The sequence below is a fragment of the Aethalodelphis obliquidens genome, unplaced genomic scaffold, assembly GCF_003676395.1.
Source record: "Aethalodelphis obliquidens isolate GAN/ISIS:26980383/991018 unplaced genomic scaffold, ASM367639v1 scaffold125, whole genome shotgun sequence".
Lineage (NCBI taxonomy): Eukaryota > Metazoa > Chordata > Mammalia > Artiodactyla > Delphinidae > Aethalodelphis > Aethalodelphis obliquidens.
The window spans coordinates 1,109,908-1,122,713 of NW_020838069.1; the positions used below are offsets into that span (position 1 = coordinate 1,109,908).

Below are 12,806 nucleotides of genomic sequence, written 5' to 3' on the forward strand. Positions count from 1 at the left end.
AGGGGACTAGTGAGGCCCTGCCCTTCACAGCACCCACAGGCTAAGGTAGGGCTAGGGTCAGATCGCCCAGCCCAAGTTGTGTTGGACTCTGCCACTCAGGCCCTAATGAGGAGTTGCCAATTCATTCCCTAGAAGTAAAGGCTAAGAAGCACCCTGCACAGGCATAAAGAGGAAAGGTGGCTTTATGTCTGACAGAAAGCTTCGTCCTCCCCAAGGCCCACAGGATTGAGGCTGGGACTAGCCCAGCCTCATGACCTTGTGAATCCAGTCCACAAACACAGAGACACGCATGAAGATGGATGGCCAGCGGGGCCGTGCGCACACTCGGTTGGGGATTATGATTCCCTCCAGGACCCAGCAGTCGTGAGTAAAGCAGGCAAGTGGGCCCCCGTAGTCACCCTGGTAGGTGCAAGAACTGGTGAGGGCCTGGACCATGGTAGAGACTAGCCCCCTTCGGGGTGAAGCAGTACATTTTCAGCTTGCCAGGGGCCCTGCCACTGACCTCACAGGCTCCAGCAGGGGCCAACAGTCCTTCAGTGCACATCTCACTCTCGCGTACGCGACCTCGGTGCTTGATGTTACATTCCCGGTTGGAGATGACATTGAGGGAGGCTATGTTCAGGACCGTGTTGTCCCCTGTACCTACAGTGAAGAGAATGGGAAGAAGGATAGGGTCTGTGGGTAGTACACAAGGCTGGGCCTCTTGGCCTGGAACAGTCCATGCCCCTGCAGTGTACTCTTACCTTTGGTCTCGCCCCAGCCTGCGATCTCACACTTGGTGCCTGGAGGCACCACATACCACTCAGGGGGCAGGCAGATCAGGGCCACACACTGGTTCAGGGTCGCAGGTCTTCAGCAAGAATGACGGCATTCAGGGTCTGAGGCCACAAGGCCCAGCCCCACCTCACACCCTCTTGACTTGTCACACACCTCTCCAGCTTGAGCAGAACAAGCTGGGAGCCAGAGGGCCCGCAGACCATCTTGGCCATTGAGATGCGCTGCAGGCCTGGCTGCCCGGGCTGTGGGTCCTGGAACAGGGTGCCTAGCCACACCTCATAGCCAGTGAGAGGCCCATGGCTGAGAGAGAAGCTCTGCTACATCAGTCGAGACTCAATAGTCTGCTGCCCAACACTCACCCATTGGCTTGCCTAGGGAAGGTGGCTAAGGGGGAGAGGAAGGCATGGGGTTGGGAGTCCCCAAACCCAAGGAAGGCTCACCAAGAGGAGAAGCACTGCCGGGCAGTCAGAACCCACTGCTCCTTCACTAGGGAGCCTCCGCAGAAGTGCTGGCCCTGCCTGGAGGAGTGCAGGTTAGGAAACGGTCCTGAGACACAGACACAGGCTGGACCTGCCATGTCTTGGCTAGGATCTGTGAGGCTGGGGCAGGTTCCCGCCCCCCTACTGGCACAAGCACAGAGGATGTAGCATCAGCCCCTGTCTTGGAGAATCAGGCAGTTGTGCCTCACCGGTTGCGCAAGCTGACTGTCCAGGGCGAGTTCCCAGGCTGGCCGCCCACCACACGCAGCTTGGAGCGCCATGGGTCCAGGCGGGTCACTCTCTTGCCACACTTCTCAAACAGCACCTGGTCTGGGGGATAGAATGTGCTGTTTGAAACCCCGGACTGGATGGAGATGGGGGGTAAAGGGACCACGACGCATAACTGGCCCAAGTCCGTACCAGGGGGCTCCAGGATGGACGGCGGTTGGTCATCATCTGAAAGACCCAAGTTCAACCGCGTTAAGGGAGCCAGCCTTTGGCGGTGGAGGTTAGGGGCGGGGCCCCGGGGCTGTGTCTCCCGTGCTCACCGCAGCGCCGCAGTGCACAGTAGTCGAACGTAGTCCCCGGATCTGTGGTGTAGCACCAGGGCCCGTGACTATCCCCGTCTGGGTTCCTGCAGAAGTTCTCCTCCAGTGGTGCGTGTGGGGCGGAGGTGGGGGTGAACCTAGGCGGGAGGGGGAGCAAAATCAAAGGGTAATCCCAAGCCCTCGCAAGCCTCCAGTTGCAGAGCCGAGGCATGCCGCCCTAGGGTTAGTCCCGGGCGGGGCCTGTGGCCTCGGTCTGGGAGGCACCAGGCGCGCTGGCGGACTTACTGCGGCTTGTGCGGCGTCCCCGCGGACCAGCGCTGACACCGGACGCCCTTTCGGGTCTTGCTGACTGAGCCGCGGTACAGTTCCCCCGCGCCATGGTAGCAGTCTGCGGCGGGCGGACGGACGGGGGCGACCGTCAGCCGGTTCTCGCCCCAGCCCTCCGGCCCCGTGCGTCCAGCCCCAGCTCAGGCCTTACCCTCGGGCCGCACGTCGTCGGTGCAGCGCCGGATCTGGTAGCAGAAGGCCACGCGCATGCCAGGCCGCGATGTGAAGCACCAGGGCGCCTCCGATCCGTCGGGGTTCCGACAGAAGTTCTCCCGAAGGTCCCTGAGCAAGCACGCAGCTCAGCCCGGGTGGGTCCCAGGTCATGGGCTGGCCAGCCCGCCTGGGCGGGAGCCCAGCCTCCAGCTCCTCCCCAAGCCCCGCCTCCTTTCAAGCCCCGCCCGGGGCCCCCCTCAGGCCCCACCCGCAGGAGTAGCAGGCTCCCAGCGGCGGCCAGCCAACTCACTTGCACGCATACTTTTCCGGCGCAAAGCGATGCTGATGCGGATGCTGCGCGTCCCAACGCTGGCAGGGCACGCCCGCAGCGGTGGTGTTGACCGTGCCCCGGTAGCCCTCGCCTTTCCCGCGGAAGCAATTGAGCGTCGTGGCCTCCCGGCGCGGCTGTGCCTCGGACCCTTGGATGGATCGAGGCCGGTCGGAGCCCGAGTGGGAGGTGAGACTGGGGCTGGGGCGGAGCCCCACTGTTGTTGGGCCACCACCGGGTCACGCCCAGCCCCTCCTCTAGTCCCAGCCAGGCCACGCCCCCACGTGTCCCAGGTGCCCTCCCAGGCCCCGCCCTCACGCTCTACCGCAGCGGGGGAGGTCGCAGAACTCTCGCTTCATCTGCGGGTCCGCGGTATAGCACCAGGGCCGCTCCGAGCCGTCCGGATTCCGGCAATAGTTGTCGTCCAGACTTTTGTCCAGGAACCTAGAGGCGGTAGCCGGGCGTGAACAAGAGCCTGGGACTCAGGCCCTGTCTGGCCCCAACCAACTATGTGCTGCCTTACATCGCCCCGCCTCTGGAGTGCTGGGCCCTCCCCTTGCCCGCCCTCCTCCTGCCGAGCCCGCCCACGCGTACTTGCGGGGCTCGAAGGGGTGAGGGTGCGGGTGCTGCAGGTCCCAGCGCTGACACTCGCGTCCTGACTCCGTGCGGTCCACTGAGCCGCGGTAGTCCTCGCCATTGCACCAAAAGCAAGCGGCTGGAGACACAGGGCCGATGGGTTCGTGGACGGGCGTGGGCATGCTCCTCCCGCCCCAGGCTTGACCCGGAGCTGCTTACCCTCCCGGCAAGACTTAATGCCGCAGCTCTGGAAGCGCACGGCAGGGTCTGTTGTGTAGCACCAGGGACCTCTGGGGTCCCTATCCGGGTTGCGGCAGAAGTTGTCGTCCAAGCCATTTCGAAGTGTGGGTGTGTACCTGTGAGAGTAGCAATACAGTGCGTACTGGGGGCAGGCGCCAGGCCGGCAGGGACAGAGGGGAGCTGCAGTCTGTCTCACTTGTGGTCATTGGGGAACCTGTGGCTCCAGCGCTGGCAGGGTAGGCCACCCATGGTGATGGCCACGGTGCCCCGGTACTCGACCCCATTGTCCATGATGCAAGTCCGAACATAGACTGGGAGCAAAAGACCCAGGATCAACAAGGCCTGAGACCCCAGCAGCCCTCTCCCCAGCCCGCCCTTCTCTGCAGCCACTCACTTTTCTTTTGGAAGAGATCACAGCGCCTGGAACGCTGCAGCCGTGTATGAGGTGAGTGCTGGGTCCATGGCAGCAACTGGCAACCATGGCTGCTCACATTGTAGTGGAAGGCCCTGGGAGGAGGAGCCACAGGGTAACTCAGTGCCCAGGTTCCCCTACCTCCAGTGTTATCTAGGTCCTTTGGCCACTCACCTGCAGTCCAGTAGGGGCCCACAAAGCCCTGCACATTCCTCAGCATTTGCCACATCTTCTTGCCAAGGCCTGGGCCCCACTGTGTGTAGCAGGTGTTGCAGCTCCGTACCCCAGAGCACCTGGAAGTCATTCAAGGGCGAGCGCTGCCCTGCAGGGTGGGCATGCGTGTCAGCACATGTATATCAGCACGTGCACACTTTATTCATTCAGGGGATCAAACTACAAGGCCTCTGGAGTGGACCCTGTCAGCCCATTCAAGGGTCAGACCCCTGTACTGGGTGGGAGAAGCAGGCCCAGGCATGATAGTTATCACTAGTGCACCTGTTTAGTGGGCAAGGCACTAGGCTCAGCTGTAAAACATATACTCTGAGAGCAGTGGGTGATGGTGCTTGCCCCATGGAGCTTATCCCATCTAATTTCTCAGATGAGACTGAGAAGGCTCAGAGGTATCTTATTAACCATGCAGAGGCCCAACCCAAGCATTCTGACTCCAAGTCTAGGCTCTCACTAGCATAAGGGCATATGCTAAATTAGAGAATTAGATCTGGCTCATAAGGGGTAATTGCCTGCACGTGTGCCTGCGTCTGTGTGGCCCTAATACTGCCTCAATGCTACAGCAGACTTTTTAACGCAGGCCTGAATAGGCAATGTGTTTATGTGTTCCTGGGGCTGCCCAGCTCTGTGAAAGAAGCCAAGGTCACTCGCTGCTCCATGCCCAATAGGAAAGTAAGTTCCTGGCTCAAAGAGCCGGATGGGCCTGGGGCCAACCCCTTTCTGAACGCAGATGGGGATCAGGGCTGAGGGGAAGGGCACTCACCAGGGGCCCCTAAGAACCCCGTCAGAAGCAGCAGGAGTGGGAGCCACCCCATCCTCCTGGCTGGAGGCTGCACTGTGACCCACCACAGCCCCATCCGGGAAGTTGTGAAACCTGTCCCTACGGGATTGGGTGGCTCTGTCTCCACACCCCCACTGTAGACTTGCTGGGGCCTGACCTGAGACCCAGTGGCAGGAATGGGGGTGGTGCCAGGCCTTAGGCCCTATAGGTGAGGTACAAGTGTCCTCACTCTGGCACATTTAGCCCCCCGAGAGGCCTCCCTATGTAGTGGGCAGTGTTGGAAAGGTTCAGTGGGGACACTTGAGGGCCCCACTGCCCCCCTCCCTTAGCCCCACCCCCTCCCCCTCCCCGCACCCTAGGCTGCTTTGAAGGGAAGGGCAGTGTGGACATGGTTGCTGCCAGAGGCCTAGGTTCCAGCCCGAAGGTGGTGATATTAAACTTTTCTGAGCTTCAGCTTTCCCCTGTAAAGTGGAGAATATTCCCTGCCCCAGCCTCAAGGAGCCTGCCCCTTTTGCTGTCTTATCGGCCCCAGCTGGAGGCAGGTCTGCCCACGCCCCTGTCAGCAGAGCCCAGAGAGGCTCCCCTCGCCCCGCCAGAGGTGCCATCCCAGGGAAGATGAGCGAGGCCACCCTTCTGGCCTGAATGGAGGTGAGGGTGACAGGTGGCAGGGACCCTGGGAGGCACGGCCTTTCAGACGTCCTAGGGGACCTGTGGGCCGGACCTCCAAGTACGGGTAGGAGTTGAGATAGGTGGCCAAGGTCTCTCCCAGGACACAGCGTTACGACATGGCTGGGCCAGGAGCTCCTCCTGCGTAGGCGGGGGTCGGAGGCGTCTGGGCAGTGGGGCAGTGGGGCGAGGCGGGGGCCGGGAACGTCCCAGCTGTAGGCCGCGGAGGGAGCCCGCCCGCTGGAGGCTGTGGAGGGGGCCCTCTGGCGGAGGTCGGGCGCGGGTCGGTGCGCGTGCGCGGCGGCCGCGCGGTTTGGCCCTGGACAGGCGCCGTAGCTGAGAGCTGGGCGGATGTTGTGAGCCCGGACGCGGCGGCCGAGGCTGGGGGTGAGTGTGAGGGGCGGCCGGGCTCCGAGGGGGGCGGGTGTCCGCGGCTCCCCTTGCGGCCCCAGCCCGTCTAGTGTGAGGGCGCTCGCCGCGCGAGGGGTCGCAGCCTGTGGTGCCAGACTCCGGGCCGGAGCTGGCCTGGAGGATCCTCCGGAGCTTGGGGCCGGGCAGAGGCGACTGGGGGAAACAAGCGCTGCCCTCGCGTCCTTGGGATCCGAGATGGGGTCGGTTCGGTTACAAGCCTTGAACTCTCGGCGGGGCTGAACAGGATCGACGTGGCAGGGAGCCCCCGAGCAAAGTCAAGCACCGCCTCTCACCTGGGTCCTCAGCACCTGACACCCGGAGTGGATGTCTGGAAGGTTTGCTCATCAGTTGAGTGACAGCGTCTAATCTGTCCTGCACCTGCTCTGGTGTGAGAGGGCTGGTGGTGGGCGGCAGGGCGGGGAGTCACCTTTCTGAGGGGCAGGAGTGGTGCCGCCTGGGAGTGGGCAAGAGTGTGTGGCGGGAGCAGAGGACCTGTTTGGGGTGAGATAAGAGAAGTTCTGTCTAAGGCAGTGCTGGAGGGCCAGCCCCTAGACCAGCACTGACTAATAGAACTTTATGTGAGGATGGGAATGTTCTTTATTTTCGGAGTCTAGTCCAGTAACCATTAACCACATAGGGCCACTGAATCCTTGAAATGTGACTAATATAATTGAGAAATTGACTTTTTAATTTTAATTGAAATTTAAATACCCGTGTGTGGCTAGTAGCTGCTGTGTTGGACAGCACAGCCCTAGATCAGTGAACCAGGCACCAGGGACTTAGTGCAGCTTCTGAAGCAGCTGTAGCAACACCATGGTATGTGAGGGATGGACGGCAGTGGGGACAGTGGCGCCTGTGAGGAGGGCAAGGGTGGTGCTCTGATGGGGTAGGAGGCTGTGTGTTTGATTGGGGGCAAGAAAGCTAGCAGGCCTTTGAAATAGAGAAGGGAGGATTCTGGAACTGAGGAAGGGGATCCTGGCTTTGGATGTAAGCAGGACTTGTAGCTGGAGATGGCACCAAGGCCTTGGATGGTGGACTCTACTTGATGTAGGGTTCTCTCTTCCAGATGTGGACCCACAGTGGCTTACAACCGAGAAGGATACAGGGGCTCTGCTCCTGGGCCACCTCACTTTGGACCCTTGGGTCTGATTTCACGCTCGGCAGAAGCATTTGGTTTAGTTTAACAAACATATATCTGGCACCTGCTCTCTGTTGGGCCCTGTGTGAGCACTGGGACATGGTGGGGCCCTGTCACATGGCCCCAGACCCCCTCCCCCCCACCCCCCGTGTAGGAAGCTGGAAGCCCCTGCTTTCCTTTGCCCTGGGTTGATGTGTGTGTGAGTGTGCATGCAGTGGCTTCACCTGCTCCCAAGCCTTCCTGACACCACAGGATTGAGGTCAATATGGGGGCCCTTGGCTGGCTTCGAATAGCCAGGCTCTGCCTCTGCTTCAGCCCCCAGGACCACTGGCTGCCCACGAGAGATGAAAGATGGCGTCCAAGGGGGCCGGCATGGCTTTCTCCCGAAAGAGCCACAGGCTGACCTCAGATGCTGAGAAATCTAGGGTCACAGGTAAGGGTTGGAAGGGCTGGGATGAGGCTCCTAGTGCTGAGGGAAGAAGGAGAGAGGCAGCAAAGTCCCAGGTGCATTGAGCCTCAGGCCTTCCTGCACCCCCTGTACCTGTGAGTCAGCTCTTCTCCACTAGCAGCCATGGAGCAGGGCACCCACCGTGACTGCTCCGCTGACTCCTGTGGCTGGCCTAGGACCAGGAGCCTCTGTGGCCAGTAGGGGCTGGGAGCCACACTGACCTTGTGTCCCTTCTCTCCCTTATGACCTGTGGCGCAGGCATCGTGCACGAGAAGCTACTGGACGACTACCTGCACCGCATCTTTTCCTCTACTGATCGTGCACCCACGGCAGCCACCAGCAGGTATGGCCAGGTGGATCTCCCTTCCTCACTCTGTGGGACCGGACCAGAGGCTGGAGACTGCATTGTGGGGAAGGAGGCCGGGGCTCTGGGTAGGCTGGCTTGGGTTCCGTTCTTGCTCTGCCACTCCTGGCTGTGAGACCTGTGGCCAGAGAGTCCGCCTTCTGGACTCCGCCTCTTCCTTTCCCCTGGCAGTGCTAGTACCTTCCTTCTGAGAGTATAGTGGAGGTCAGGGGCATGATGTGCACTCAGCATGGCACTTCGCACCTATTTTACACTCAGCATCTGGTCCATGTGCACCTGCCCTCACCACTGTCGCACCCTGGCCCTCTGAAGCCTCTGCTTGATCTGTACAGCACAGATGCCACCAGCCCTTTATTCCTTGTAAATTTAATGTATTTAAGTTTAGTTCATATCAGAACTACAAGTGGGGAATTCCCTGGTGGTCCAGTGGTTAGGACTCTGCACTCTCACTGCCGAGGGCCTGGGTTCGATCCCTGGTCGGGGAACTAAAATCCCGTAAGCCACTTGACACGGCAAAAAAAAAAAAAAAAAAAAAGTTACGAGTGCCCTTTAGCAGAAACTTACATAGAAAAAGAAAAAGCAACTGTCATCTTCTTATTCTAATATAACCATTTGAGTGTGATTCCATTTTGTTTTCTTTACCTCACGATGTATGTAGTTTGGGTCATGCTGTGTGGAAAATTTTTTTTAGATTTTTGTCACTGTCAGCTTTTTTAAAGTTATTGAGGAATAATTAACATACAGTAAACTACATGTATTTAAAACATACAATCTAGTAAATTTTAACATGGATAACCTGTGAAACCAGCAGTGCCATGAACATATCCCACACCTCCAAAAGTGTATAGTTTAAATCCTATTTTTGTCATCAGATGTTATTCCTGAATGTTTTTCTACACTACAGATTGATCTCGGTGGGCATCTTTTAGGTCCAGGAATCTGCCTGATCACTGCCCTAGTTTAGAGGGGCTTTTGTTTTTGTAAACAGTGCTGTATAGACGCCCAGGGTTGGAATCACAAGGCTAGAGTATTTGAATTGCAATCACTTTTAGGACTGTTGCTGAATTTCTTCTTCAAAGGGTTCTGTACACTCTTTTTTTTAAAAATAAATTTATATTTTTATTTTTATTTATTTATTTATTCTTGGCTGCATTGGGTCTTTGTTGCTGTGCGCGGGCTTTCTCTAGTTGTGGCGAGTGGGGGCTACTCTGTTGTGGTGCATGGGTTTCTCATTGCGGTGGCTTCTCTTGTTGCGGAGCATGGGCTCTAGGCATGCAGGCTTCAGTAGTTGTGGCTCGCGGGCTCAGTAGTTGTGGCTCGATGGTTCTAGAGTGCAGGCTCAGTAGTTGTGGCGCACGGGCTTAGTTGCTCCGCGGCATGTGGGATCTTCCCAGACCAGGGCTCGAACCCATGTCCCCTGCATTGGCAGGTGGATTCTTAACCACTGCGCCACCTGGGAAGTCCGGCCTGTACATTCTTTCTCCCTGCAGTGAGGCATGGGTGTCCCCATGTCTCAGCCCCCTTGCCAGCCAGGGCTATTCTGTCTTTCACAGTCTCTGCTCGCTGGGCAGACCCAAAGGGCAGCATCGTTCCCTGTTCCATTTAAGCAGCTGTGGTGACCAAAGGGTTTCTACTTGTGGAGGGCTGCTGCCCACCTCCACCCCAACCCCAGCCCTGGCCTGTTCCCAGGGCCATCTGATCCCTACCTCATGTGATACCAGAAATGATCCTGCTGCCACTGGTGCCGTGGCTGCCAGGAGGGAGAGCAGGTGGCAGAGCCGTTAGTCAGTGGTTGTGTGGATGCAGAACTCTGGGCTGGAACCTGGGCAATCCAGAAAGGGTAGGCAAGTGCTGGGGTTGGCCAAATGGGCAATGTTGCAGGCGTTCACTGAGGCTGAGTGTCAGGTTGGCCACCCGAAGCTGCTCTTAAGAGCAGGCACAGGACTAGAGCAGCCCTCCCAGGTGTGGGCCTGTCAGAAATTCTGTTGCAGAAGCCTGCTTGATCTCTGGGCGCATTGGGGTGTTGAGAGACAGGGTTGGCTACAGCCTTCCATGTTACTGGCGAGGCACCCCATTGCACGGCTGCCTGCTCGCCTTGGCCTGGGGCTCAGTAGGAGTAGGGAGGAGGCTTCATGGATCTCCACCTCCTGTAGCTCAAGGTCAGTTGTAGCTCACAGTGTGGGAACATGTGGCCCCTGGGCCTGGGTTGAAGCTACCTTGCCAGAGAGTCAGTGCTTTGGCCCATCTACGTGCCCTTCCAGAGCCTACTCTCTAGGGGGATGAGTGGGGTGGGAACTGGGATTAGAGTTAGAAGAGCAGGTGCCAGCAGTCTGTGGGCTGGATCCAGATGGGCGTCAGGCCTCTGCTCTTTGAGCCCTGCTAGTCAGCACCACCTCATTCCCTGCTATTCTTAGCAACTGAACTCAGGACCTAGCTGGCCAGTGTTAGAGCTCTTTCTCCTCTGGGCATGTGTGCTGGGAGGATGAGGGGGCCACTCAGGCAGATTTTCCTAGGCCCTTTGGCTGGGGCAGCTGACAGATAGGCAGGCTGTGTGCTCTACTCTCCTCTACAGGTGGGTCCAGGACAGAGCCAGCCAGAAGCTAAGAGGGCTGAGCCCTTTATCCTCCCAGGACATGCCTCATTCAACACACAGGCTTCCCTGGCTGGGACCACAGACCTGGGGTCAAGGACTGGACTAGCTGATCTTGGTACTGACCATCTTGGGGATCAGCACTGCTCCCAGCCTTCCTTGCCCAGGCATAATCAACAAGCCACCTCCAAGAGTGGGGAGGTTATGGGCTACGGAGGGCGCATTATTCCTAGGAATCTTCACAGCATCTCTGAGATACAGCTCTTGTTCCATTTATACAGATGAGAGGATTAAGGTTTAGAAAGAGTTCTTCCTTCTTTTTTTTTTTTTTTTTTTAAACAGTCTTGAGGTGCACCAAATTTAGTGGATAATCTATTCTTCTGACCCCCAGCATGCCAGAATCTGGGACTGGTACAGCCCTTTTTCTGGAGTCTGGGCAGCCACCCTCCTAAGCTCAGGAGAAAGGGACTGGGAGAGGGATTTAGCGTCATCTGGCTGGTTTCAAGGACTTTTGGGACCCTCGCAGCCTCTCGCTCTCCCCAGGAAACTCCTGAACTTCCAGAACCTGCCAGAGCACCTGGACCAGTTGTTACATGTGGACGAGGAGGCGGAGGAGGAGGAGGAGAGCCAGGGTCGGTGACAGCCTCAGGAATGGGACTGGGGAGCCAGGGCTGGGCCTGGGGGGCTCAGTACCCTCTCTGCATCTGTCAGGCCCTGTGCCTGGCCCAACCCCACACCCTCTTCTCTCCTTTCCAGGAAAGGTTGAAGGGCGGCTTGGCCCGTCCACTGTGGTCCTGGACCACACGGGTGGCTTCGAAGGGCTTCTTCTGGTGGATGATGACCTCTTGGGGGTGAGCGAGGGCAAGGCGTGGGGTCCCAGATCCAAGCCCCTCCTGACACAGCCCCAAGCTCCTCCTGATGTGGCCCTGGTCTCGACCTTTCTTGATGGGGCTGCAGCCACAGACCCCTCCTGATGTGGACTATTGAGTCCCCAGCTCCCAAACCCTCCTGACATAGCCCCGAAACCCTCTTGGTGTGACCCCAGCCCCAAGGCCTTCCCAGCATAGCCATGAGCCCCTCCTGTCATGCTCCCGGCCCAAAATCCCTGCTGACGTGGGTCTAGCCCCTTCCACCCTGTTCAGGCACAGGACAGTGTTGGCCACGACAGGCATCGCCACCAAGGCGAGCCGAGTTGGAGTGGGGTTGCTCTCCCTTGGGGCGGCACCCCGTATGCCCGGGAGGAGGTTCACCACCCCTGCTCTCCACCCAGGTGATTGGACACAGCAACTTTGGTACTATCCGCTCTACCACATGCGTGTACAAAGGTGAGACCACACTCTGCTGTGGCCCAGGGAGTTGGGAGGAAGTTTGAGGGCCCGGGCCAGAGGCAGGAGGCAGTCTTTGTTTCCCTGCTGGGTTTGACGTGACTTTTTCCAGGGAAATGGGTCTACGAGGTGCTCATCTCCTCCCAGGGGCTCATGCAGATTGGCTGGTGCACGATCAACTGCCGCTTCAATCAGGAGGTACATGTGGGAGAGGGACCCCTCCCAGGGAGACCTTCTCTTGGCAGCAGGCCTCATCAGGGCTCAGGCAACCCCCCAACCCACATAGGGTCTGCTCAGCACCCTAATCTGGACTTCCCTCTGGAGGAGACATAATGTGTCCCACCCCATCCCAGGGCAATCCAGCCCCGAAACAGCCCTCACTCCTTCCCTCAGAGCATCAGCCCCATTCTGTAGAGCCACGTGGGTCCAAGGCTGGTGGCTGGTGGGCTCTGGCCCTGCCCCTCCCCACCTCCCCCAGACCTCACAGACAGTTCCTCCCTAGGAGGGGGTTGGAGATACACACAACTCCTATGCCTACGATGGCAACCGGGTGCGCAAGTGGAACGTGACCACGACGAACTACGGGAAGGTGAGGCCCGGGCCCCCTGCAGCCCAACTGGCCCATGTCCATCCCCACAGCTTGGTGGGGGCCACTGGGCAGCGCTGAGGGAATGTAGGGCACCAGGGGGAGGGCAGGGACTGAGGTCCTCTGTCCTTGTGGCCAGTCTCCCCTGGGTGGCAGTGGAGACACAGCTGGAGGGGGGCAGAGTGGGCAGGCTGCTGGGCTTCTGCACATCTGTAAGTCTTCCTCCCCTGGCAGGCGTGGGCAGCGGGGGACATTGTGAGCTGCCTGATCGACCTGGATGAAGGCACGCTGTCCTTCTGCCTGTGAGTCTCCTGCCTCTATTCACAGGCCTGGCCTCTGGGGCATCCCCAGTCTGCCCTCGTGTTCCAGGCCCTGTAAGGGGCCAGGCTGGCTTCGGTAGCCTGAGGGTGGGCAGCCCCCACAGAGGCC

At 58.9% G+C, this 12,806-nt stretch overlaps 2 protein-coding genes and 1 non-coding gene across 12 annotated transcripts in view; 2 read left to right on the forward strand and 1 right to left on the reverse strand.

The window, feature by feature from the left end:
- Positions 1–157: 157 nt before the first annotated feature.
- MST1 (macrophage stimulating 1) lies at positions 158–5,078 on the reverse strand. The gene is made up of 18 exons (XM_027098675.1): positions 4,832–5,078; positions 4,015–4,162; positions 3,823–3,935; positions 3,625–3,739; positions 3,408–3,544; positions 3,207–3,327; positions 2,938–3,056; positions 2,595–2,763; positions 2,283–2,413; positions 2,090–2,192; positions 1,805–1,941; positions 1,677–1,712; positions 1,466–1,586; positions 1,218–1,295; positions 931–1,077; positions 744–850; positions 503–642; positions 158–399 (listed from the first exon to the last, which is right to left on the reverse strand). The coding sequence occupies exons 1-18, from the start codon at positions 4,923–4,925 to the stop codon at positions 238–240; spliced, it is 2,178 nt and encodes a 725-aa protein (XP_026954476.1). The 5' UTR covers positions 4,926–5,078; the 3' UTR covers positions 158–237.
- RNF123 (ring finger protein 123) overlaps positions 3,731–12,806 on the forward strand; it is a 31,068-nt gene continuing 21,992 nt past the window's right edge. Inside the window, exons 1-10 of one of the 10 annotated variants that reach the window (XM_027098666.1) lie at positions 5,781–5,902; positions 6,171–6,261; positions 7,380–7,497; positions 7,771–7,855; positions 11,010–11,098; positions 11,223–11,317; positions 11,737–11,791; positions 11,904–11,989; positions 12,294–12,380; positions 12,612–12,679. In XM_027098666.1, the coding sequence (XP_026954467.1) occupies positions 7,416–7,497; positions 7,771–7,855; positions 11,010–11,098; positions 11,223–11,317; positions 11,737–11,791; positions 11,904–11,989; positions 12,294–12,380; positions 12,612–12,679 (647 nt within the window). In that variant the 5' untranslated portion in view covers positions 5,781–5,902; positions 6,171–6,261; positions 7,380–7,415. Of the gene's footprint in view, positions 3,874–5,386; positions 5,498–5,780; positions 5,903–5,925; positions 7,498–7,770; positions 7,856–11,009; positions 11,099–11,222; positions 11,318–11,736; positions 11,792–11,903; positions 11,990–12,293; positions 12,381–12,611; positions 12,680–12,806 lie in introns of those variants that run through there. The other 9 variants (XM_027098668.1, XM_027098667.1, XM_027098662.1 and 6 more) reach the window with 9 other exon arrangements.
- TRNAE-CUC (transfer RNA glutamic acid (anticodon CUC)) lies at positions 8,289–8,361 on the forward strand. The gene has a single exon. It is a non-coding gene; the product is annotated as a tRNA-Glu (tRNA).